This window comes from Leucoraja erinacea, chromosome 1, assembly GCF_028641065.1.
Source record: "Leucoraja erinacea ecotype New England chromosome 1, Leri_hhj_1, whole genome shotgun sequence".
NCBI lineage: Eukaryota > Metazoa > Chordata > Chondrichthyes > Rajiformes > Rajidae > Leucoraja > Leucoraja erinaceus.
This window is the reverse complement of record NC_073377.1, coordinates 22,213,674-22,233,191: the sequence shown is the minus strand read 5'-3', so window position 1 is coordinate 22,233,191 and position 19,518 is coordinate 22,213,674. Positions and strand designations below refer to the sequence as shown.

The window sequence follows — 19,518 nt, the reverse complement described above, 5'->3', positions numbered from 1 at the left end:
ACTTGGTTACATAATTCTTTGATATCCAGGCACTAACCGCCATCCACAGGAGGAATGCAATAGAATATTGTAGGAAGGAATTGCAGATGCTGGGTTACACCGAAGATAGATACTAAATGCTGGAGTAACTCAGCGGGCCAGGCAGCATCTCTGGATAAAAGGGATGGGTGATCTCACCCATTCTGTCTCTCCAGAGATGCTGCGTGTTCCGCTGAGTTACTCCAGCATTTTGTGCAATTGAATGTTATTGGTTAAAGCAGTCGGAATGTGCAACAGCAATGGGTCAGATTTGATCGGCCAAGATTTAATTGAGTTGAAAACATCAATTTCTGCTTGGATGTTGTCTAGCATCTAGAATGCAGCGAAGCATTTGAATCTGTAAATGTGCACCTTTTTGCTCTCGTCTCCATTGAATCAGGTCAAGATCAATGCAGCAGGAAAGTTAAAATAATCACCCCTTCATCCAGCACTCTAATCCTTTGGGCACTGTTTGCTGCTGCTATCGATTTTTATTAATTCTGCAGCCTTGCTTAGAGTCTTCATTTCCGCCGTTGGAAATGAGCCACAATCAAGTGCTTCGTGTAGCTCTGGTGTTCAACTTGCTTTCCTCCTTCTCTTGAAGACTTTCATGGCATGGTTCCTCTCTTGACTGTGTCCTCTTTGGCGTATTTATCCTTCCAAATTCAGGCAAGAACTGTTCGGGTTCCCTAAAGTCTTCCATCTCCCCTTTAAGTTATAACTGTTTAAGCTTCAGCAGTGTGAGTCGGTGACACTTCAGCAGATGTGTTTGCTTGACTCAACATCCGGTGCTTGAACGTCCCATGCCTTGCAGGAGTGATGATTGAGCTTGGAACTCGTGAACTCAAGAAAGGAAAAGCTGGACTCTGCTCCCCTTCCTGAATTTTGCTTGATGAGCCCAATGGGAAAAGCATTGGCAATGCACAGGATTGTGTTTATATGTGATGCCTGATGTTGCTAAATCATAAAGTCCTCTGTTGTGATTAAGACATGGTTAAAATTAAGGAACACATGTGGAATCACATCTCAGCAAAAAGCCTATAGATTTTTATCTCAGGATGGGGAGAAAAGTTGGCAGGGAAAGATTGCTGATCAAGTAATCTGTGCAGACACAGTTGTTTGAAAATTGCAAGTTACAACTTCTGCATCTGGATGCAAACTATTTGCTCTGCTCCAGATGGTCTGCACAGATCAACAAGCGGAAAGTGTCATTAATGATCTGGCAGCTATTTTATTGCATTTGCTCCTATTTCTTTGGAGAGGCACCAAATGCTCTTTCTTTCAGGTATTTTTACGCCCACGAGCACGGTACAGTGTATTAAGTCAAATGTTATTGATACAGGAAGAATCGACTGAAGAACTATGGATCGACTCTCGTACCTATCTCAACTCTGTCTACACTTGTAACATTGTTGTAATTATGATATTGTAGCTGTGTCTGAATCTGCGCACATCTATATTTGATATAGTGGTAATTTTGTACACAATAACTTGTGTGGTGGGCCCTCTTACTTTTACTTTTAAATCTTATGTTTTCTAAAATAAAAGCTTCTATCCTGTGTACTTTCAATGGGTATGAAAGAACTGTAGATGCTGGTTTACACTGAAGTTAGACACTAAAAGTTGGAGTAACTCAGTGGGTCAGCAGCAGGACACAAAATGCTGGAGAAGCTCGTCTATCTTCTGTATCTTCAAAACAGTTTCTATCACATCAAGTACAACTAATATGTATTTCAATGTCTTGCAGAACTATGCTGATGGCGTGCACTATGAACAAGTGACCAACAGGGAACTTGGATCACATGACAACCTTTCTACATCCTCATTCATGAATTCTCGACTTGTAGGTATGTCCTAGAGCAGTGTGATTGTGTTTTTTGTAAATGTCATAACTTGCTAATGTGAAGCAGCTATTTTTGCTGCATTTCTCTCCAGCCTGTATATTCTAAGGTTATTGGTGCAGTACAGATAAAGATTAGAAACGGATTTGTTTATATAAGCCATCCTAGGGTTATGAATATCCGACTTCCGGATGTCCTTGCATAAGAATGAGCTGCCATATTATTACATTCATACGTCCGTTTTAAGTATATTTATATATGTTGGTGTGTGTGTGTGCGTGTATATGCACACACACGCACACACTCGTTTCTGTGAACAGCAAAACTAATTTCCAGTTTCTTCACTTTCTCGACTCTCTTCATTTTCATTGATTGCTCTTTATTATCAGTTATGAGCTTTCGATGCCATTCATTACAATATTGTGGTATGGTCACCATATTTAGTGAATTTGTGTATTTTATGACTTGCCGACAAACTCGACTTGGAAAACGGAATTCCATTTTGTTACCCAGAAAAAAATAAAACCACAGAGACAAATAGCAGAACTTCTGTAGATGATAGTGACGAATAAGTGGATGAGAAGGATGTGCCTCATCTGTATTGTATAGTTCTTTTGAAGCACACGGTACACTTTTCTCCACCATCTTAACTTTCTTTCCCATTTCAAAATTATCCCAGCTTGTTTCCCCAACTTGATCTAAGTGGTTGTTTCACATGAAACCAACAGGTTGTCCACTTATAATTTTTCTTTCTTGATTAGGTATTGATAGTACAGCGAAGTTGAACTACCTTCCGAATTAGTATTGTGGCTAAGAAACATTAATAAATAACCGCAAAGCATTATATACTGTATAGATAGATAGATAGCCTTTTATTGTCATTCAGACCGAAGTCTGAACGAAATTGCAGCAGTCATACATATAATACCATACAATAAAACAACAATAAACACATATTAACATCCACCACAGTGAGTCCACCCAGCATCTCCTCACTGTGATTGAGGCAAAAGTCTGAGGTCTGGTATATAGTTTGATGAGGTGTGACTGTAGGATGATGAGCTGTGTTGTTATTCATTTTAAAGTAGATGTGTTGATTACTTTATGCATTTCACCAAAATCTTAGGCTTTCTATTGCGCCATACCCAAGAACAAATATAGCATGACATGGTTTTGGGTATAATGCATAATAGTATTGAAATATGAGAGTGTATGTCTCTATGGGTATTGCTCATGCTTCCATTAGCTAATGTTCTCGTGCTATCTAGAAAGAGTGTGACGTGTCATGATGTTTTACTTTTAAAATCAAGTGTGCACAAAATAACCAAATAACAGTTGATACATGTACGGTTATGTATACGAAAGAACTGCAGATGCTGGTTTTAACCAAAAATAGACACAAAATGGTGGAGTAACTCGGCGTCAGTAAGGCAGCATCTCTGGAGAGAAGGAATGGGTGAGGTTTCGTGTCGAGACCCTTCTTCAGACTGATGTCAGGGGAGTGGGCGGTACGGAGATAAAACCCAGTCAGAAACAGTAAGACTGGTGGGAGAACTGGGAAGGGGGAGCTGATGGAGAGAGAGGGAAAGCAAGGACTATTTGAAGTTAGAGAAATCAATGTTCATACCGCTGGGGTGTAAGCTATACAAGTGAAATATGAGGTGCTGTTCCTCCAATTTGTGCTGGGCCACAATGGAGTAGGCCCAGGACAGAAAGGTCAGTGTGGAATTGGAGGGGGAGTTAGCATTGAGCAGTCATGACAGTTACGTGTGCTATGCAATCAGATGAATGGCTGTCCAATTATAGGTTAGGGGAGGACATAACATGACAATTCGCTGTCATTGGGACACTGAATGAATAAACCTAAAACTTTTCATTGAAATTAGCTTCAGCTCTTATGACGTCGGGAAGATAAATTGCCTGAGTGGTTTCAAGTTTATTCTATTCAGCATCTTATCTTATCCTGATTTTTGTTGTGACCTGTAACTTTTCTTTGGCAGTTGACTTCTTACAATTTGCGTGTGCCAGGTCTGTCATTTCGCTCTGGTGGGTATGATGTATGTGTAAGCCTTGGCAATGAACATCAGCGTGCTTTGTGACAATGAGGAACTCTGCCAAGCTCAGCCACGTCCTCACCTATATTAGTAGATAACAATCAGGATCAAGAACAGAGCAGTTATTTATTTTCCCTAACTCACAAGACCTGAAGTTAATTGCTGCAGGCTTTCCACCATTCTGGCTGAGATTCTCTGACTGTGCAGACCAGGGTTTTATTCCAGCATTATTGTGTTCCGTAATGTTTTGATATTCTGCGGATAAACATCTTGAGTCGTAGTAGTAGAACTGCCTCCTCCAAACATATTATTAGGATGTTAGCCTTTCATGTCTCACGAACGGACTACTTGAAAGCGATTGCTAACTAAATAAAAATGTTTACTTTATTTCCTAATTTGAGGAAGGACATCCTTGCTATTGAGGCAGTGCAGCGTAGGTTCACGAGATTAATCCCCGGGATGGCGGGACTGTCATATGAGGAAAGATTGGAAAGACGTGGCTTGTATTCACTGGAATTTAGAGGGATGAGAGGGAATCTTATAGAAACATATAAAATTATAAAAGGACTTGTGAGGGATAAGATGATTAAACCACCATCATTGTGAGGGGCCGAGTGACTGTAGCCACCGACCTTGTGATGGGCCGAGTAGTTGGAATCACCAAGTCTCTGCGTAGTAATTGTGAGCACAAACTATATCTCACAGACTGGACAAGCTAGACGCAGGAGAAATGTTCCCAATGTCGGAGTCAAGAACCAGGGGCCACAGTGTAAGAATAAAGGGGAGGCCATTTAAAACTGAGATGAGAAAAAATTTAATCTCCCAGAGAGTTGTGAATTTGTGGAATTCTCTGCCACAGAGGGCAGTGGAGGCCAATTCAATGGATGAATTTAAAAGAGAGTGAGATAGAGCTCTAGGGGCTAGTGGAATCAAGGGATATGGGTAGAAGGCAGGCACGGGTTACTGATTGTGGATGATCAGCCATCATCACCATGAATGGTGGCGCTGGCTCGGAGGCCTCCTCCTGCACCTATTTTCTATGTTTCTATGTTTATGAAAACCGTGGAATTAAAAAATAATATGTGTGAAGAAAATATCTGCTGTCTACTGTGGATAGGGCAATACAATGGCGATGCAGTAGACTGCAGATACTTTCTTCCCACATATTATGTAAGAGAAAAAGTTTCTTCCCAACCCCTACAGATGCTGTTTGATTCACAGAGGTGCTCCAGAAATGTGTTTATTTTTGGTCCAGCCTATGCTGTCTCTTGTGCCTCCAATTTATTACCTGTGTCTGAGATATTTTTTAACAATTTATTGGCATTTACAGGGTAGCAACATAAACTAGAGTTGCAGTGTAATCAACATCACTGAGAATTCGCTGTTCCCATGGCTGTTCGTGCCTGATAATTACTCCCATGTTCTTTGCTTATGCTGCTTAGCTCCCCTGGGATTCAGGGTGAGCTGGCCAGTTGGATACAAAATCAGCTCGAAGGCATGAGCCACAGGATGGTGTTGGAGGGTTGATTGTCAGACTGGGGTCCTGTAATCAGCAGAGTACCACAGGGATTGGTGCTGGGTCCACTGTTCTTTATATTTGGATGGTTAATGTCTGTGGATGGCACTAAAACTGGTGGTATTGTGGACATCGGGAAGGTTATTTCCATTTCTGGAACTTTGAACAACTGGCCGAGAAATGGCAGGTGGAATTTAATTCAGATAAATGCAAGATATTGCATTGCGGCAAGCCAAAACAAATCAAGGCGGGACCTGCTCTGTAAATGGTAGGGTCATGGGGAGTATTGTAGACCAGAGACACCTTAAGTGCAAGTACATAGTACCATGATGGTGGCCACACAACTGTGCAGAGTGTCCATTTTCTGCCCATGCACCTGTCCAAATGGCTTTTAAAGGTTGTTATAATACATGTCTCACCTACTTTATGTGGCAGTTTTGTTCCATATATCACCACCTTCAGTGTGAAAAAGTTGCCCCTTGGGATCTTATGAACCCCCTTCACCTTAAACCTCTTATATAACCTCTTATTCTTGATAAGAATACTGTCCCGATTGTCCGCGCATTCAATCTATCTACCCCCCTCATGATGTTGGACACATCTACAAGATCATCCTTTAGACTTCTGCGCTCCAAGGAATAATGTCCTAGCCTGCCTAACCTCTCTCTATACATAAGGCCCTTGTGTCCCGCCAACATCCCTGGTAAATCTTTCCTGCACACTTCCCAGCTTAATGACATCCTTCCTATAGCAGGGTGACCAATACTGAGCATTATGCTCAAAACGCTGCCACACCAACGTGTTGTACACTGTAACATAACATCATAACTTTTATACTCAATGCACTGTACTGAAAGTCTTGACCACCTAATCTATCGCTGATGCAACTTTCAGAAAACTACCAACTAGCACTCCTAGATCTCTCTGCTCTAGACAATTTACCAGGACCGTGCCATTCATTGTGAAGGTCCGGCCCTCGTTTGACTTGCCAAAATACAACACCTATCACTTATCTACATTAAACTCCTTTAGCTGTTCCTCTGCACATTTGTTCAGCTCATCAATATCCTGCTATACGTTTTCAAAGCCATTTTCACTATCTACAATATGACCCACATTGGTGTCATTTTCAAACGTACTAATCATGCTTTCTACATTCTTGTTGATATAAACCGCAAACAGAAAGTGGCCCAGCATCGATCCTTGAGGCACAACACTAGTCGCAGGCACCAGCCCACCAGCCCAAAAAAAAACAACCCACCACCATCACCTTCTGCTTCCTTCCAAGATGCTGATTCTCTATGCAGTCAGCTAGCTCTCCCTGCAGTAAGCTAGCAATCCACCTTCCATAGCATTTTACTGTGAGGAACCTTCCCAAAGGCCTTGCTGAAGTCCACATCGATAACATCTACTGCTTTGCCCTTGTCATCCTTTTTGGCAACTTCTACAAAACTGATTTGTGAGCTAAGATTCCCAAGTACATAACCATGCTGACTATCCCAAATCAGCCTCTGTCTGTCTAAATGCATATATATCTTTTAGAGAAGGAAATCTTGTGTTCTTGTGCAGTCTGGTCTACGTGTGACCTCACTCACACAAGACTGTGATTGCTCTTAAGAATCTTCTACAGTGACTGTCCATGAGTGGCGGGATGATGTTTTTTGGCTGCGGCTTATTTAATGTGTGCGGCTCAGCAGTAGAGTTGCTGCCTTACAGCGCCTGACATCCGGGTTTAATTCAGACTACAGGTGCTTGTCTGTACGGAGTTTGTACGTTCTCCCCGTGACCTGAATGGGTTTTCTCCGAGATCTTCAGTTTCCTCCCACGCTCCAAAAGGCATGCAGGTTTGTAGGTTATTTGGCTTGGTATAAATGTAAAATTGTTCTTCATGTGTGTAGGGCAGTGTTAATCTGCAGGGATCGCTGGCCAGTGCGGACTCGGTGGGCCAAAGGACTTGTTTCTGCACTATAACTAAACTAAACTGACTGTCCATGGTAGGATGGGAGGAGGGGGGGGGGGGAAGATAGGTAATAAATGTTGGTCTTGCCAATGTAGACCTTATTGGAGGGAATAAGGAAAAGTTAATGGTGAAAGATTATTCTGATTGAATAAAGTTGCTGCCCACTGGTGGTGCAGTGATATTAAGTGTCCTATCATCAGGACACTTCGTTAGGATGATTTTTCTTTTGGCTGTGCCCCAGATGAATGATGCTTTGGGAAGTTGTGGGTGTTGTGTGGATCATCATTTGTGATCTCAAAATATTTCACATCTGTTTGAGGGATTTGACCCAATGCCTCCCAGATTATTTTGTGCATGAAATGCTTCCTGTAAAATAACCCTCCACATCGTTTACAGAGGTCACTTTGTTGTTTGTGATGTCTGTTGTATAACCCTCACGTGTGTTGTTCGTGTTATTGGTTGTATAAGTTGCACAAGATGTCCCGATAAGAGCTGGCTTCACATTATCATGGGTGATCATATAACAATTACATTATGCTTTTATAACTGGAACTGAACTTTGGAAAGTATGCAAGTTTGTAAACTAAATATCTTTAACAAGAATATTTTAATGGGCAAAGCAATCATGGCCTTTGTGAGTGCAGATGGCCATGACAAAGGCATGGTTTTAAATAGTTTCAAAGCTCATATGACTGTAGCCTGATGGTAGCCGTGTTCATTTTACCAGCATTGATTGGTAGAGTGGAGTACTTCAAAGTTGATTAGAACTTGTGATGACCTTTCTCAAAGCCGTCCTGTCGGTACATAAAGCATATTTGTCGAAGCCTTTGGTCACTGTCCTTTCAGCGCATCTCTGTTTTTGGATTCCATGAATTGTTCAATTATATTTCTGTCAAATAAATTGAAACTGCTGACCATAGTAAAAGCTATTTTAGATATGTGAGTAGGAAAAGATTAGTTAAGACAAATGTGGGTCCCATGAAGACAGAAACAGGTTTATTTATTACTAGACCAAGTTCAGACCTGTTGGGTCTGCTCCCCCAAACGCACCCATTCCGTACACGTAGCCCCCACAGGAGATGTGGCCCTCCAACTCAAGCTGTTTCCGAATGTAAGATTCCAGCACTCCCCTGCCTCCCTCAGCAGTGGCCTTTAACAAAAATTCCAATTGCACTTGTCCTGCGTGTTGCAATAGCAATTCGCCCTATTCCTCCTGTGAGGTAAAAAGTGTTCCTGTGTTGCAACATTGTATCGAAGTGTGTTGGGAGCTGGGAGGAAGGATTTTAACAGTAAAAATCTTGTGAAAGTTGACATTTTTAAAACTCTAATCATGAATAACTCTAATCGTGAATAAATATAGGATGAAATCTTCAGTAAAGCTAATCACTGCATAGTCGAGCCATTGTGATGTCATCAGTTGAAGCTGGTCATTTAAAATTCAAAGTCTTTTGAAATTTTTAAACTTTAATCAGTAATATCGAGAAATAAATCATAAAATGTGCAGTGAAGGTGATCTCTACCTAGAGGGGGAAAATGTCAATCAGAATATGTAAAAATGTTATCATTACCATGTAGTGTTTTTGCAAAGAGGTAAAGACACACACACATACACACAAATATACACACAAACAAGATCAGAGTTTTAATAAGTACTAGACCAAGGGGGACCCGTTGGGTTCTGTCCCCTCAATGGTTGGCCGGCCTGCAGCATCACACACACATACCAGGCGTCACACACATACTAACCCCCCCTTAATATTATATTAATATTATTAATTTGCTCCTTTTTCCCCATCCCCCAACCTACCCACTCATGCATAACCCCCAACCGCGCAGGCGTGGCTGGAGAGGGGGTGGACGGTAGAGAGGGAGGAGTGAGGTGGGTAGAGGGGGAGGGGGTAGAGATTGAGGTGTGGGGGGGGGGGGGGCGTGGCATCACAGGGGAGGGCTGGTCACTGAACACCACTCACCCATAGGTCCCAATACTCAGCACTCTCTAGAGGGAGGGAGAGGGCAGAGGGGTGCAGTTAGAGAGGGAGATGGAGGGGGGTAGAGGGGAAGTGGGGGTAGAGAGAGAGAGGCGGAGGGGGTAGAGAGGGAGGGGAGGAGTTAGAGGGCGAGGGGGGGAGGGTGCTGGTGGTGTGAATAACCTTGGGGGGGGGGGGATGTGCGGATAAACTGGGGGGGTGTTGGCTACCTTTTTGAGCTGGGGTTTCAGATTATTCTCTGTCAGTTTGGCCACTGCAGTCTCCAGTCCAGGCCCTGACTTCATAAATGTGAGGTTATCCACTTTGGTGGCAAGAAGGGGAAGGCAGATTATTATTTGAATGGTGTCAGGTGAGGAAACGGGGAAAGACCTGGTTTCCTTGTACATCAGTCCCTGAAAGTAAGCATGCAAGTACAACAGGCAGTGAAGAAAGCTAATGGCATGCTTGTCTTCATGTCAAGAGGAGTTGAGTATAGGAGCAGAGAGGTCCTTCTGCAGTTGTACAGGGCCCTGGTGAGACCAAACCTGGAGTATTGTGTGCAGTTTTGATTTCCAATTTTGAGGAAGGACATTCTTGCTATTGAGGGAGTGTAGCATAGATTCACGAGGTTAATTTCCGGGATGGCAGGACAGTCACATGATGAAAGAATGGAGCAACTGGGTTTGTGTCCACTGGAATTTAGAAGGATGAAAGGAAATCTTATATAAACATATACAATTATTAAGGGTTTGGACTCGCTGGATGCAGGAAACATGTTCCCACAGATGTTGGCAACTGGGGACTCCAGAACCGGTGAAAATTGCCCAATGCATCACCGGTTCCACGCTCCCCCTCCACCGGTTCCACGCTCCCCTCCATGCCACAGTTTATGAATAAGGGGGAGGCCATTTAGAACTGAATTAGGAAAAACCTTTCCACCCAGAGAGTTCGGTGACTGCCAATTTGGGGACACTATTATTCTCGTTTGCTCAGAAGTCAGTGGGAGGCCAAATTTTTGTTGTCACTGGATGCATTCAAAAAATTGAGATTTAGATAGACACTACTTGCTATAGGGCTAGCACGAATCAAGGGGTATGGGGGTTTGTGTCGACTGGAGAAGATAGGAACAGTATAAACATACAATGATTGGTTTGGACTGATCAGCCTTGATCACATTTATGAATAAGGCGGCCATTTAGCTGAATTAGCTTTTCACCCAGAGAGGAATGGGTAATTCTCTGCCTCACTCAGTGCAACTATTGGATGCATGTTTAGATAGAACTCTGATTGTAGTGACAAACTCCATGGGATATCATTGATCACATCAATGGCTGCTGGCTCGAAAATTGGCACTCCTGCAATTTGTCCAGATATTATTGTAGTGGACAATTCCATGATGTGTCATCACAATGCAGATGTCGATGTTATTGGGGGGGGGGGGGGGGGGGGGGGGGGGGGGGGAGCTACGTAGGTAGGTAATAACTTGCCATTGCAGATCTTAATGACTAAGGGAGACTTTATTCTGTGTGAAAGATAATAGTCATTGGATAAAGTTGCTGCCCGCTGGTGGATCAATGATATTAAGTGTCCTATCATCACTCTGCCGGGATGATGAATTTTGGCTGTGGCTTATTTAATGTGTGCGGCACAGTGGCGCAGCGGTAGAGTTGCTGCCTTCAACCGCTTGAAACCCGGGTTTGATCCTGTCTTGAGCTTGTCTGTACGGAGATTGTTTGTTCTCCCCGTGACCTGTGTGGGTTTTCTCCAAGATCTTCCCATGCTCCAAAAGACGTATAGGTTTTTAGGTTAATTGGCTTGGTATAAATGTAAAATTGTTCCTAGTATGTGTAGGGCAATGTTAATGTGCGGGGATCGCTGGCCGGTGCGGTCTCGGTGGTCCGAAGAGCCTGTTTCTGTACAGTATCTAAATTAAACTAAACTGACTGTCCATGACGGGGGGTGGGGGTGGGGGGGGGGGGAGATAAGTAATAAAATATTGGTCTTGCCAGTGTAGATCTTAGCATAGGGATGAAGAAGGAAAACTTTAAAAGATAACGGTGAAAGATAATTGTGATTGAATAAAGTTGCTGCCCACTGGTGGTGCAGTGATATTAAGTGTCCTATCATCACTCTGTTAGGATGATTTTTCTTTAGGCTTTTATTTAATAAGCCTAGTTGAATGATGCTTTGAGATGGTGTGGGTATAGTGTGGATCATCATTTGTGTCCTCAAAAGATTTCACATCTGTTTGAGGGATTTGACACAATGCCTCCCAGATTATTTTGTGCTTGAAATGCTTCCTGTAAAATGACCCTCCACATTGTTTACAGAGACCACATTGGTTCATGTGTGTTGTTTGTGATGTCTGTTGTGTAACCCTCACGTGTGTTGTTCGTGTTGTTGGTTGAAAAAGCCGCACAAGAAGTCCCGAATAGAGGTTGCTTCACATTTTCATGGGTGATTGTACAATTCTTTTATGACAAGAACTGAACTTTGGAGAGTTTGCACGTTTGTAAACTAAATGTCTTTAATAAGCATATTTTAATGGGCAAAGCAAACATGGCCTTTGTATGTGAAGATAGCCATGACAATGACATGGTTTTAAATACATTGAAAGCTCATAATTCTAGCCTGATGGTAGCTATGTTCTTTTTGCCAACATTGATTGGTAGAGTGGAGTACTTCAAAGTTGAGTTTGTGAGGACCCCTCTGAAAGCTGTCTGGTACATAAAGCATATTTGTCAAAGCCTTTGGTCACTGTCTTTCCCGCGCATCTCTGATTTTGGATTCCATTAATTGTTCAGTTATATTTTTGTCAAATAAATTGAAACTGATGACCATCTACCCATTATAGTGACAAACTCCATGGACAATAAAGATGTAGCTCTGGAAAATTCTGTTCTCAGCTGGTCTTCCTCCCGCAGATTCCACCTATACTTCACATTGCTTCGGAAAAATCCCCAATACGATCAAAGACGTCCCACCCTGGTCATTCTTCCTTCTCTCTGCTGCTGTCCAGCAGAAGGCACAAAACCTGAAAATGCACACCACCAGACTGAGGAACAGCTTCTTCCCCTCTTGTCATCAGGTCTGAACAGTCCTCCCATAAGTTAGGGCACTATTCGATTCACCTCGATTCCAATGAGGACATTAGACTTGTGTCTATGGAATTGATGCGTTACAATGCTGAGAGCTGTACTCCGCATTCGGTATCTTCTTTGGTCTAACTATTGAGCTTGAGTTTGATGATTGTATTTATTGTTGGATAGTATGCAAAACAAAGCTTTTCACTGTGCACATGACACTTATAGAACTAAATCTATTGATTTACTTGTATCACTGGACCTTAAAGGGACAACATTGTTCTGAACTACTATGTCTGACCATATCTTCATTTGTGGGAATATTTATGATGAAGGTATAATCGTGTTTAGCTAAACTTCTTTGTACCTCTCGGTACTGAGCTCGCAGAGCTTTAGCAGTGTAGAGATGGAAGCATTTGGTCTGTAGCTTCAAGAGTCAAGAGTGTTTTATTGTAATATGTCCCGGATGGGACAATTAAATTCTTACTTGCTGCAGCACAACAGAATATGTGAATATGTAAACATAGTATATAACGGGGGAAAAGAAAAAAAAAGTAAAAGCTCAATAAATAACAAATATAGTGCAATAATAATAGTCTTTTGCAGTGCATACGGCACTGTTGATCAATATAACTAGGTCTAACATCACACACCGCTCCCCACTCTCAAGTAACGGCAATGTTTGATACAAATATAAATCCACAATGTTTTAGAACGTTCCATAGAATATGATTTCTACAACTTTACATCCCATTCATTCTAAATTGGAACCATCTTCTGGGGGAATTCTTCTTAATACCCTTCTGTTCCTTTAAACAGATATTTTAAAACGCAGCCTCAGGTTGCTGACCTATTCACCAAAGGGATATACTTCAGTTCTGACTCAGCCAAGAAACTACCCTACACAGTTACTAGATGGTGCATTACAGTTACAGTATTTTATTACAATGTAAGGGCAGGATAATTTACAGAAATTTTCAGCCTCTGTAATTTTATTGGATTGAAAAATGGTAACATCCGACTGCAAATAGTTGGAGAATGTGTTATCTTCAGTATGTTTTACCAGTGGCATTTCTGAACAGGAAACAAGGTATAGGGCTGAAATAAAGGCAGACAATTGTGAAAGTACTCAGTAGGCCTGGTGGTAACTCTGATGAAAGATCATTGACCTGAAATGTTAACTGTGTGTTTCTGTTCACAGATGCTGCCTGATCTGCTGAGTGTTCTCCAGAATTTTGTGTTTTATTTCAGATTTGCAGTGTCTGTGATGTTTTGCTTTAGGTTTATGGTTGTGCCATGTTCTCCTCTTTGTCTGTTTAATTAATTCATGGCTGGTCATCATGATATGAACCATTTGCTCTCTCTGCTGTTGTTCCATCAATCTTTGGAAAATGTGCATTCTGATATTATTAAATCTTGCCTGCTCAAAAGGCCATGCTAATTTGTTTTGCACTCTGCCAGATGTAATAGTTTCTCTCATACAAGAGCAGTTACCATGTTACTAAAGGGCCTGTCCCACTGTACGAGTTTCCCCAAGAGCTCTCCCGAGTAAAAAAAAAATCTCGTGGTAAGTACGTAGTGGGTACGTAGTGGAGCTCGTGACGTCTCTTAGCGGCTCGTAATGCGAACAGCAGGCACTCGGGAAACACGGTAAGCTTGTGAGGTTTTTTCAACATGTTGAAAAATGTCCACGAGAGCCCCGAGTACCTACGAGCGGCTATTTCCGTAATTCTCCGAGTTCGAATCAGGGGAAACATTTGAATTACCTCGTACAGTAGGACATACCCTTAACTGTCACTCAGCCAGGCAACCAGCTAGGTGCCCTGTCCAGTAAACTCTGCCACTTCATTTATCTACATTTCATTATTGTTTTTTCCCCGAGTCTCCAAATAGGAAGCGGTTTGCATTTCAAAAGTATTATTATTATTTTGTAAATTATTTTTATTAGAAGCAATTGTACAAAGATAAAACATTCGGCATCTAAGATTATACAATTATTGTACAGCTTCATTTTTAACCTTGTAACCTGAGAATGAAAAAAGAAAAGAAAAAGAGAACAAGAACGGGAAAAAGCGAGAAGTGAAAAGATAGCTTGAAAAAGCCCAAAGAAAAGACCCCACCACCCACCTCACCCAGCCCAGGATCGGATTTAAATTTAGATTTGGGTTGCGCCATACTATTCTTGTACGATTTCGGCGAAGGGTGTCCATGTCTTGAGAAATTGATCTGGTTTTTCTGCCAAGACAAGCCTAATGTTTTCCAAATGTAGCGTCTCGGACATGTTTGTAATCCACATCCTCACTGTAGGGACTGTTGTCTGTGTCCAAAATTTAAGTATTAGTTTTTTTGCCGTTATCAGGCCATAGTTAAGGAAATGTCTTTGAAATAGTGTTAGCTCAGAACAGGCTTCTGACATGCCTAGTGTGATCAATTTTTTGTCGGGGTCCAATTTTATTTTAAGTATTTTAGAAAAGATATCAAAAATTCCCCTCCAGAAGTTGTGTAATTTTGTACAGGAAACAAAGGAATGGGTTAACATTAAGAGAACAGTTATTTATATATAGAAGGCTTTCCTCCCAACTATCTTTTAAAATTGTTAGACCCAGTTCATCTTCCCAAGTTCGCCTAATTATTTCTGACGATGGAGTTTGTAAATTTAAAAGGGTATTATAAAGGTACGATATTAACTTATTTGAATCCGACTTTTTATTCATGCATTCATCTAGTACAGTGGTTTCCAACGTGGGGCGTACGCCCCACAGGGGGGCAATTTTATTTTTAAGGGGGGCAATTGAGCGCGACTGAGGAGGTCTGGGTATAAAAATTTTCAATTTTTATTTTTTAGGATTTTCCATCAGGTAAACATATGTAGTTTATGTTTCAGATGTTATTTTGAGTAAATAATTTTTTTGGGGTAAAAAAGGTCTTTATTGTGTAGTTATTACTTTTTAAATGATAAGAATTATATATCACCACATGGGGGGGGGGCATCAGGATTTTAGAGGTGATTAGGTGGGGCATGGTCAAAAAAAGGTTGGGAACCACTGATCTAGTATGTCTGGAACCATATATTGACAGTCTTGGGTGTGTGATTTCACATAGTCTCGTATTTGAAGATATCTAATGTATTGACTACCTTTCAGATGATATTTCGACTGTAATTCTTGAAATGAGAGAAGAGTCCCCATCTCATAAAGGTCTCCCTGCTTTTTAATTCCTAAGCTTTCCTAGTGTATAAACGCCTTGTCTAACGTAGATGGTTTAAACAAGGGATTATTGGCGATTGGTAAGAGGAGAGATAAATTTCTCAATTTAAGGGTTGATTTCACCTGTTTCCAGATTTGTAAGGTGCTATGGATTATCGGATTTTTCTCAAACGTTGATTTCTTCAAATTTATTGGAGAGAGAAGAATCGCGCCTATATTGAAAGGCAAACAATCTTCCCTCTCCATTTTTAGCCAGTTTACTTGTTGGCATATATCGTCCATTCACTAAATTACATTTTTAATGTTCATTGCCCAGTAATAGTAAAAAAAAATTAGGGAAAGCCAGTTGCTTTCTTTAGGTTTGCATAAATGTAATTTATGAATTCTGTGAGTTTTGTAATCCCGGATAAAGTTGTAATCGCAGAATCAAGTTTTTTTTAAACTTTTTTAGGGAGAAAAATTGGTATTGATTGAAATAGTACAGGATTTGTGGAAGGAAAATCATCTTTATGGCATTTATTCTACCTATAAGGGAGATTGGAAGTGTTTTCCAAAGTTGAATAAGGGCATTTAATTTGGTGATTAATGGTGACAAATTTGCTTGAAATAACAAAGAATATTTTCTAGTCACGTAAACTCCAAGATATTTAAATTTTTTACAGTAGCACTTTCACTTTTGTTCCAGTTTATTCTATTCCCTGAAAAGGAGCCGAATTCTTCTATAAGGTTTAGTATGTTTGGAATACTAAGTTGAGAGTTGGTAATATATAATAGCATAATAGTAATATAATGTCTGCATACAATGATATAATATTATTAGAATATTTAGTATTATAACCATCAATGTTTGGATGTACTCATACTTTCAGCTAAGAGTTCATTCGCAAGGGCAAATAACAGAGGTGATAACGCACACCCTTGTCTATTGCCCCTGGTTAATTGAAATTTAGGTGAGAGTGTTTGATTAGTCAGTATTCTGGCAGTAGGCTTGTTATATAACAACTTTATCCATGAAATAAAGTTTTCTCATAATTGAAATTTTTGCAATACTGTGAAGTGATATTCCCATTCTACTTGGTCGAATGCTTTTTCTGCGTCTAATGAAATGATTGATAAGTCTTTTATCGTTCTATGTGAGTACATTATATTAAACAGGCGTCTCAAGTTATTGAACTAGTGTCTATTTGGTATAAACCCAGTTTGATCAAGGTGTATTAATTTACTAATGTATTTACTCGCTTCTTGCCAAGGTTTTAGCTAATATTTTCTGGTCTGTATTTAGAAGAGCTATTGCACTATATGATCCTGGCTCATCGAGATCTTTATCTTTGTTGGGTATCAGTGTAATAGTTGATTCGGCTAAAGTTTGTGGTAACGTCTGTTCTTTAAATGTGTGTATATAAAGGGCTTGTAAACGAGGAGAGATTAATTCATGATTTTTTAAATTAAATTCGTTATTAAACCCATCTGGGCCTGGCGTTTTACCATTATTCAGTGATTTAATAATCTCTTCAATGTCTTTTACTGTAATCTGTGCTCCTAGTTCTTCACGTTCCGCCGCGTTAAATGACGGAAGATTGTAATTGTCAAGGAAATTTTTAATCTTTATAGTTTCTACTGAAATTTTAGATGTGTATACATTTTGATAGAATTGTAAAAATCTTTGATTGATATATTTAGGGAGTGTAAGCCGCTCACCTTTTTCTGATCTAATATTTTGAATGGTATGATCTTTTTCCATTTTTCTCAACTGGCGTGCCAGAAGTTTGTACGGTTTGTCACTGAATTCAAAGTTTTTTTACTTAGTATATTGAAATAACTTGATAACTCTTCCAGAGAGAATTTGATTTAACTTGAATTTTAATACTGCTATCTTATTGTGTTTATCAATAGAAGGATCGGTAGCATTATCTGAATCAAGCTGTCTAATCTGTTCTTCTAATTCCAATTGTTCCGTCCTGTTCTTTTTATTTTGATACGCTTGATATGAGATAATAGAACCTCTAATAAAGACCTTAAAAGATTTATTGAACGTTTTTTTGTTTACTATGTTACCTATGAGTACTGTCTCTATAGACCTATTATGCTGCTGCTAGTAAGAATTTAATAGTTTCTTTTTGTTACATATGACAATTGAACATTCTTGACTCTTGACAAATAGAAGGCTCCTTGATTTTTTTTTCCAAGCACTTCAGCCTCCTTGACTAATCTGAAATTGAGTTTAAAAATAAATTATATAGTATCCCAAAGTACATTGTAGCCAGTAAAATACTAATGAAGTCTAGTCATTTTTGTGATAATAGGAATCGCAGCAGGTGATTTACGAACAACCATGACTCGAATAAACTGGAGGAACAGCACCGCATATTCGGCTTGGGTGGCTTTAATGTAACATTATGAACATTTGAATTCTCTAATTTTGGGCTATACTCCACCCTTTTAAAAAAATATTTTCCTCCCTCTGTTTGCACCCATTCTCCCACTATTCCACCCCTTAACACTGTCCCCTTAAAACTATATCCTTCCCCCTGGCTTTACATTTCACTCCTATTTCAAACCTCTTCTCTCTTTGTCAAGAGATTTGTCTCATTTTCATCTCAAACCTTTGTCTACCATCTGCCTTTCAACCCTACTCCCCCCATATCCAACTACTATCACATGCCAGGCTTTGCCCTACCACCACTTCTTTTCCAGCTTTCTCTCTCACTCCAATCAGTCTGAAGAATGGTCATGACCCAGAAAGTAGCCCATCCATATCCTCCAGAGATGCTGCCAGACCCTGTTGAGTCACTCCAGCACTTTGTGTTCTCATAAAGTTGGGAATGATAATTTGGTCAATTAAGAAGGAGTTCATATTGAGCTTTCCTTTCCAATAGATCTTAATAAAAGAGAGTACATCCTGAAATTTGGAAAAGATGTCGCCAGCTATAAATATTCGTGATTCAAAACCGTTTCCTTGGAATTGGGCAGTTGTCAAAGAGGGGAGTGGACAGTAACCTATAGTGCCCTCCATAATGTTTGGGACAAAGACCCATCATTTATTTATCTGCCTGTACTCACACAATTTGAGATTTGGAATAGAAAAAATTACATGCGGTTAAAGTGCACATTGTTACATTTTATTAAAGACCATTTTTATACATTATACATTTTATACAAAACAGTTGATTTGATTAAATGGCAATTATACATTTCACCATGTAGAATTTACTGCTGTGTTTATACAAAGTCCCCTCATTTCAGGGCACCATTATGTTTAGGACACATGGCTTTACAGGTGTTTGTAAATTGCTCAGGTGTGTTTAATTGCCTCTATAATGCAGGTAGAAGATAACTCTCAGCACCTAGTCTTTCCTCCAGTCTCCATCACCTTAGGAAACTTTTATTGCTGTTTATCAACATGAGGACCAAAGTTGTGCCAATGAAAGTCAAATAAGTCATTATGAGACTGAGAAACAAGAATAAAACTGTTAGAGATATCAGCCAAACCTTAGGCTTACCAAAATCAACTGTTGGGAACATCATTACGAAGAAAGAGAGCACCGGTGAGCTTACTAATCGCAAAGGGGCTGGCAGGCCGAGGAAGACTCCATAGCTGATGACCGAAGAATTCTCTCTATAATAAAGAAAAATGCTCCGACAGATCAGAAACACTCTTCAAGATTCAGGTGTGGATTTGTCAATCACCACTGACTGCCGAGGACTTCATGAACAGAAATACAGAGGCTACACTGCAAGATGCAAACCACTGGTTAGCTGCAAAAATAGGATGGCCAGGTACAGTTTGCCAAAAGTACATAAAAGAGCAACCACATATCAGGAAAAAGGTCTTGTGGACAGACGAGACGAAGAATGACTTGTATCAGAGTGTTG

At 40.3% G+C, this 19,518-nt stretch overlaps 1 protein-coding gene across 10 annotated transcripts in view; it reads left to right on the top strand.

The window, feature by feature from the left end:
* tcf4 (transcription factor 4) overlaps positions 1–19,518 on the top strand; it is a 618,702-nt gene that overhangs the window by 169,739 nt on the left and 429,445 nt on the right. For all 10 annotated transcript variants that reach the window (XM_055662660.1, XM_055662829.1, XM_055662572.1 and 7 more), the window contains one exon: positions 1,766–1,865. In XM_055662660.1, coding sequence (XP_055518635.1) covers positions 1,766–1,865 — 100 coding nt within the window. The remainder of the gene's footprint in view (positions 1–1,765; positions 1,866–19,518) is intronic.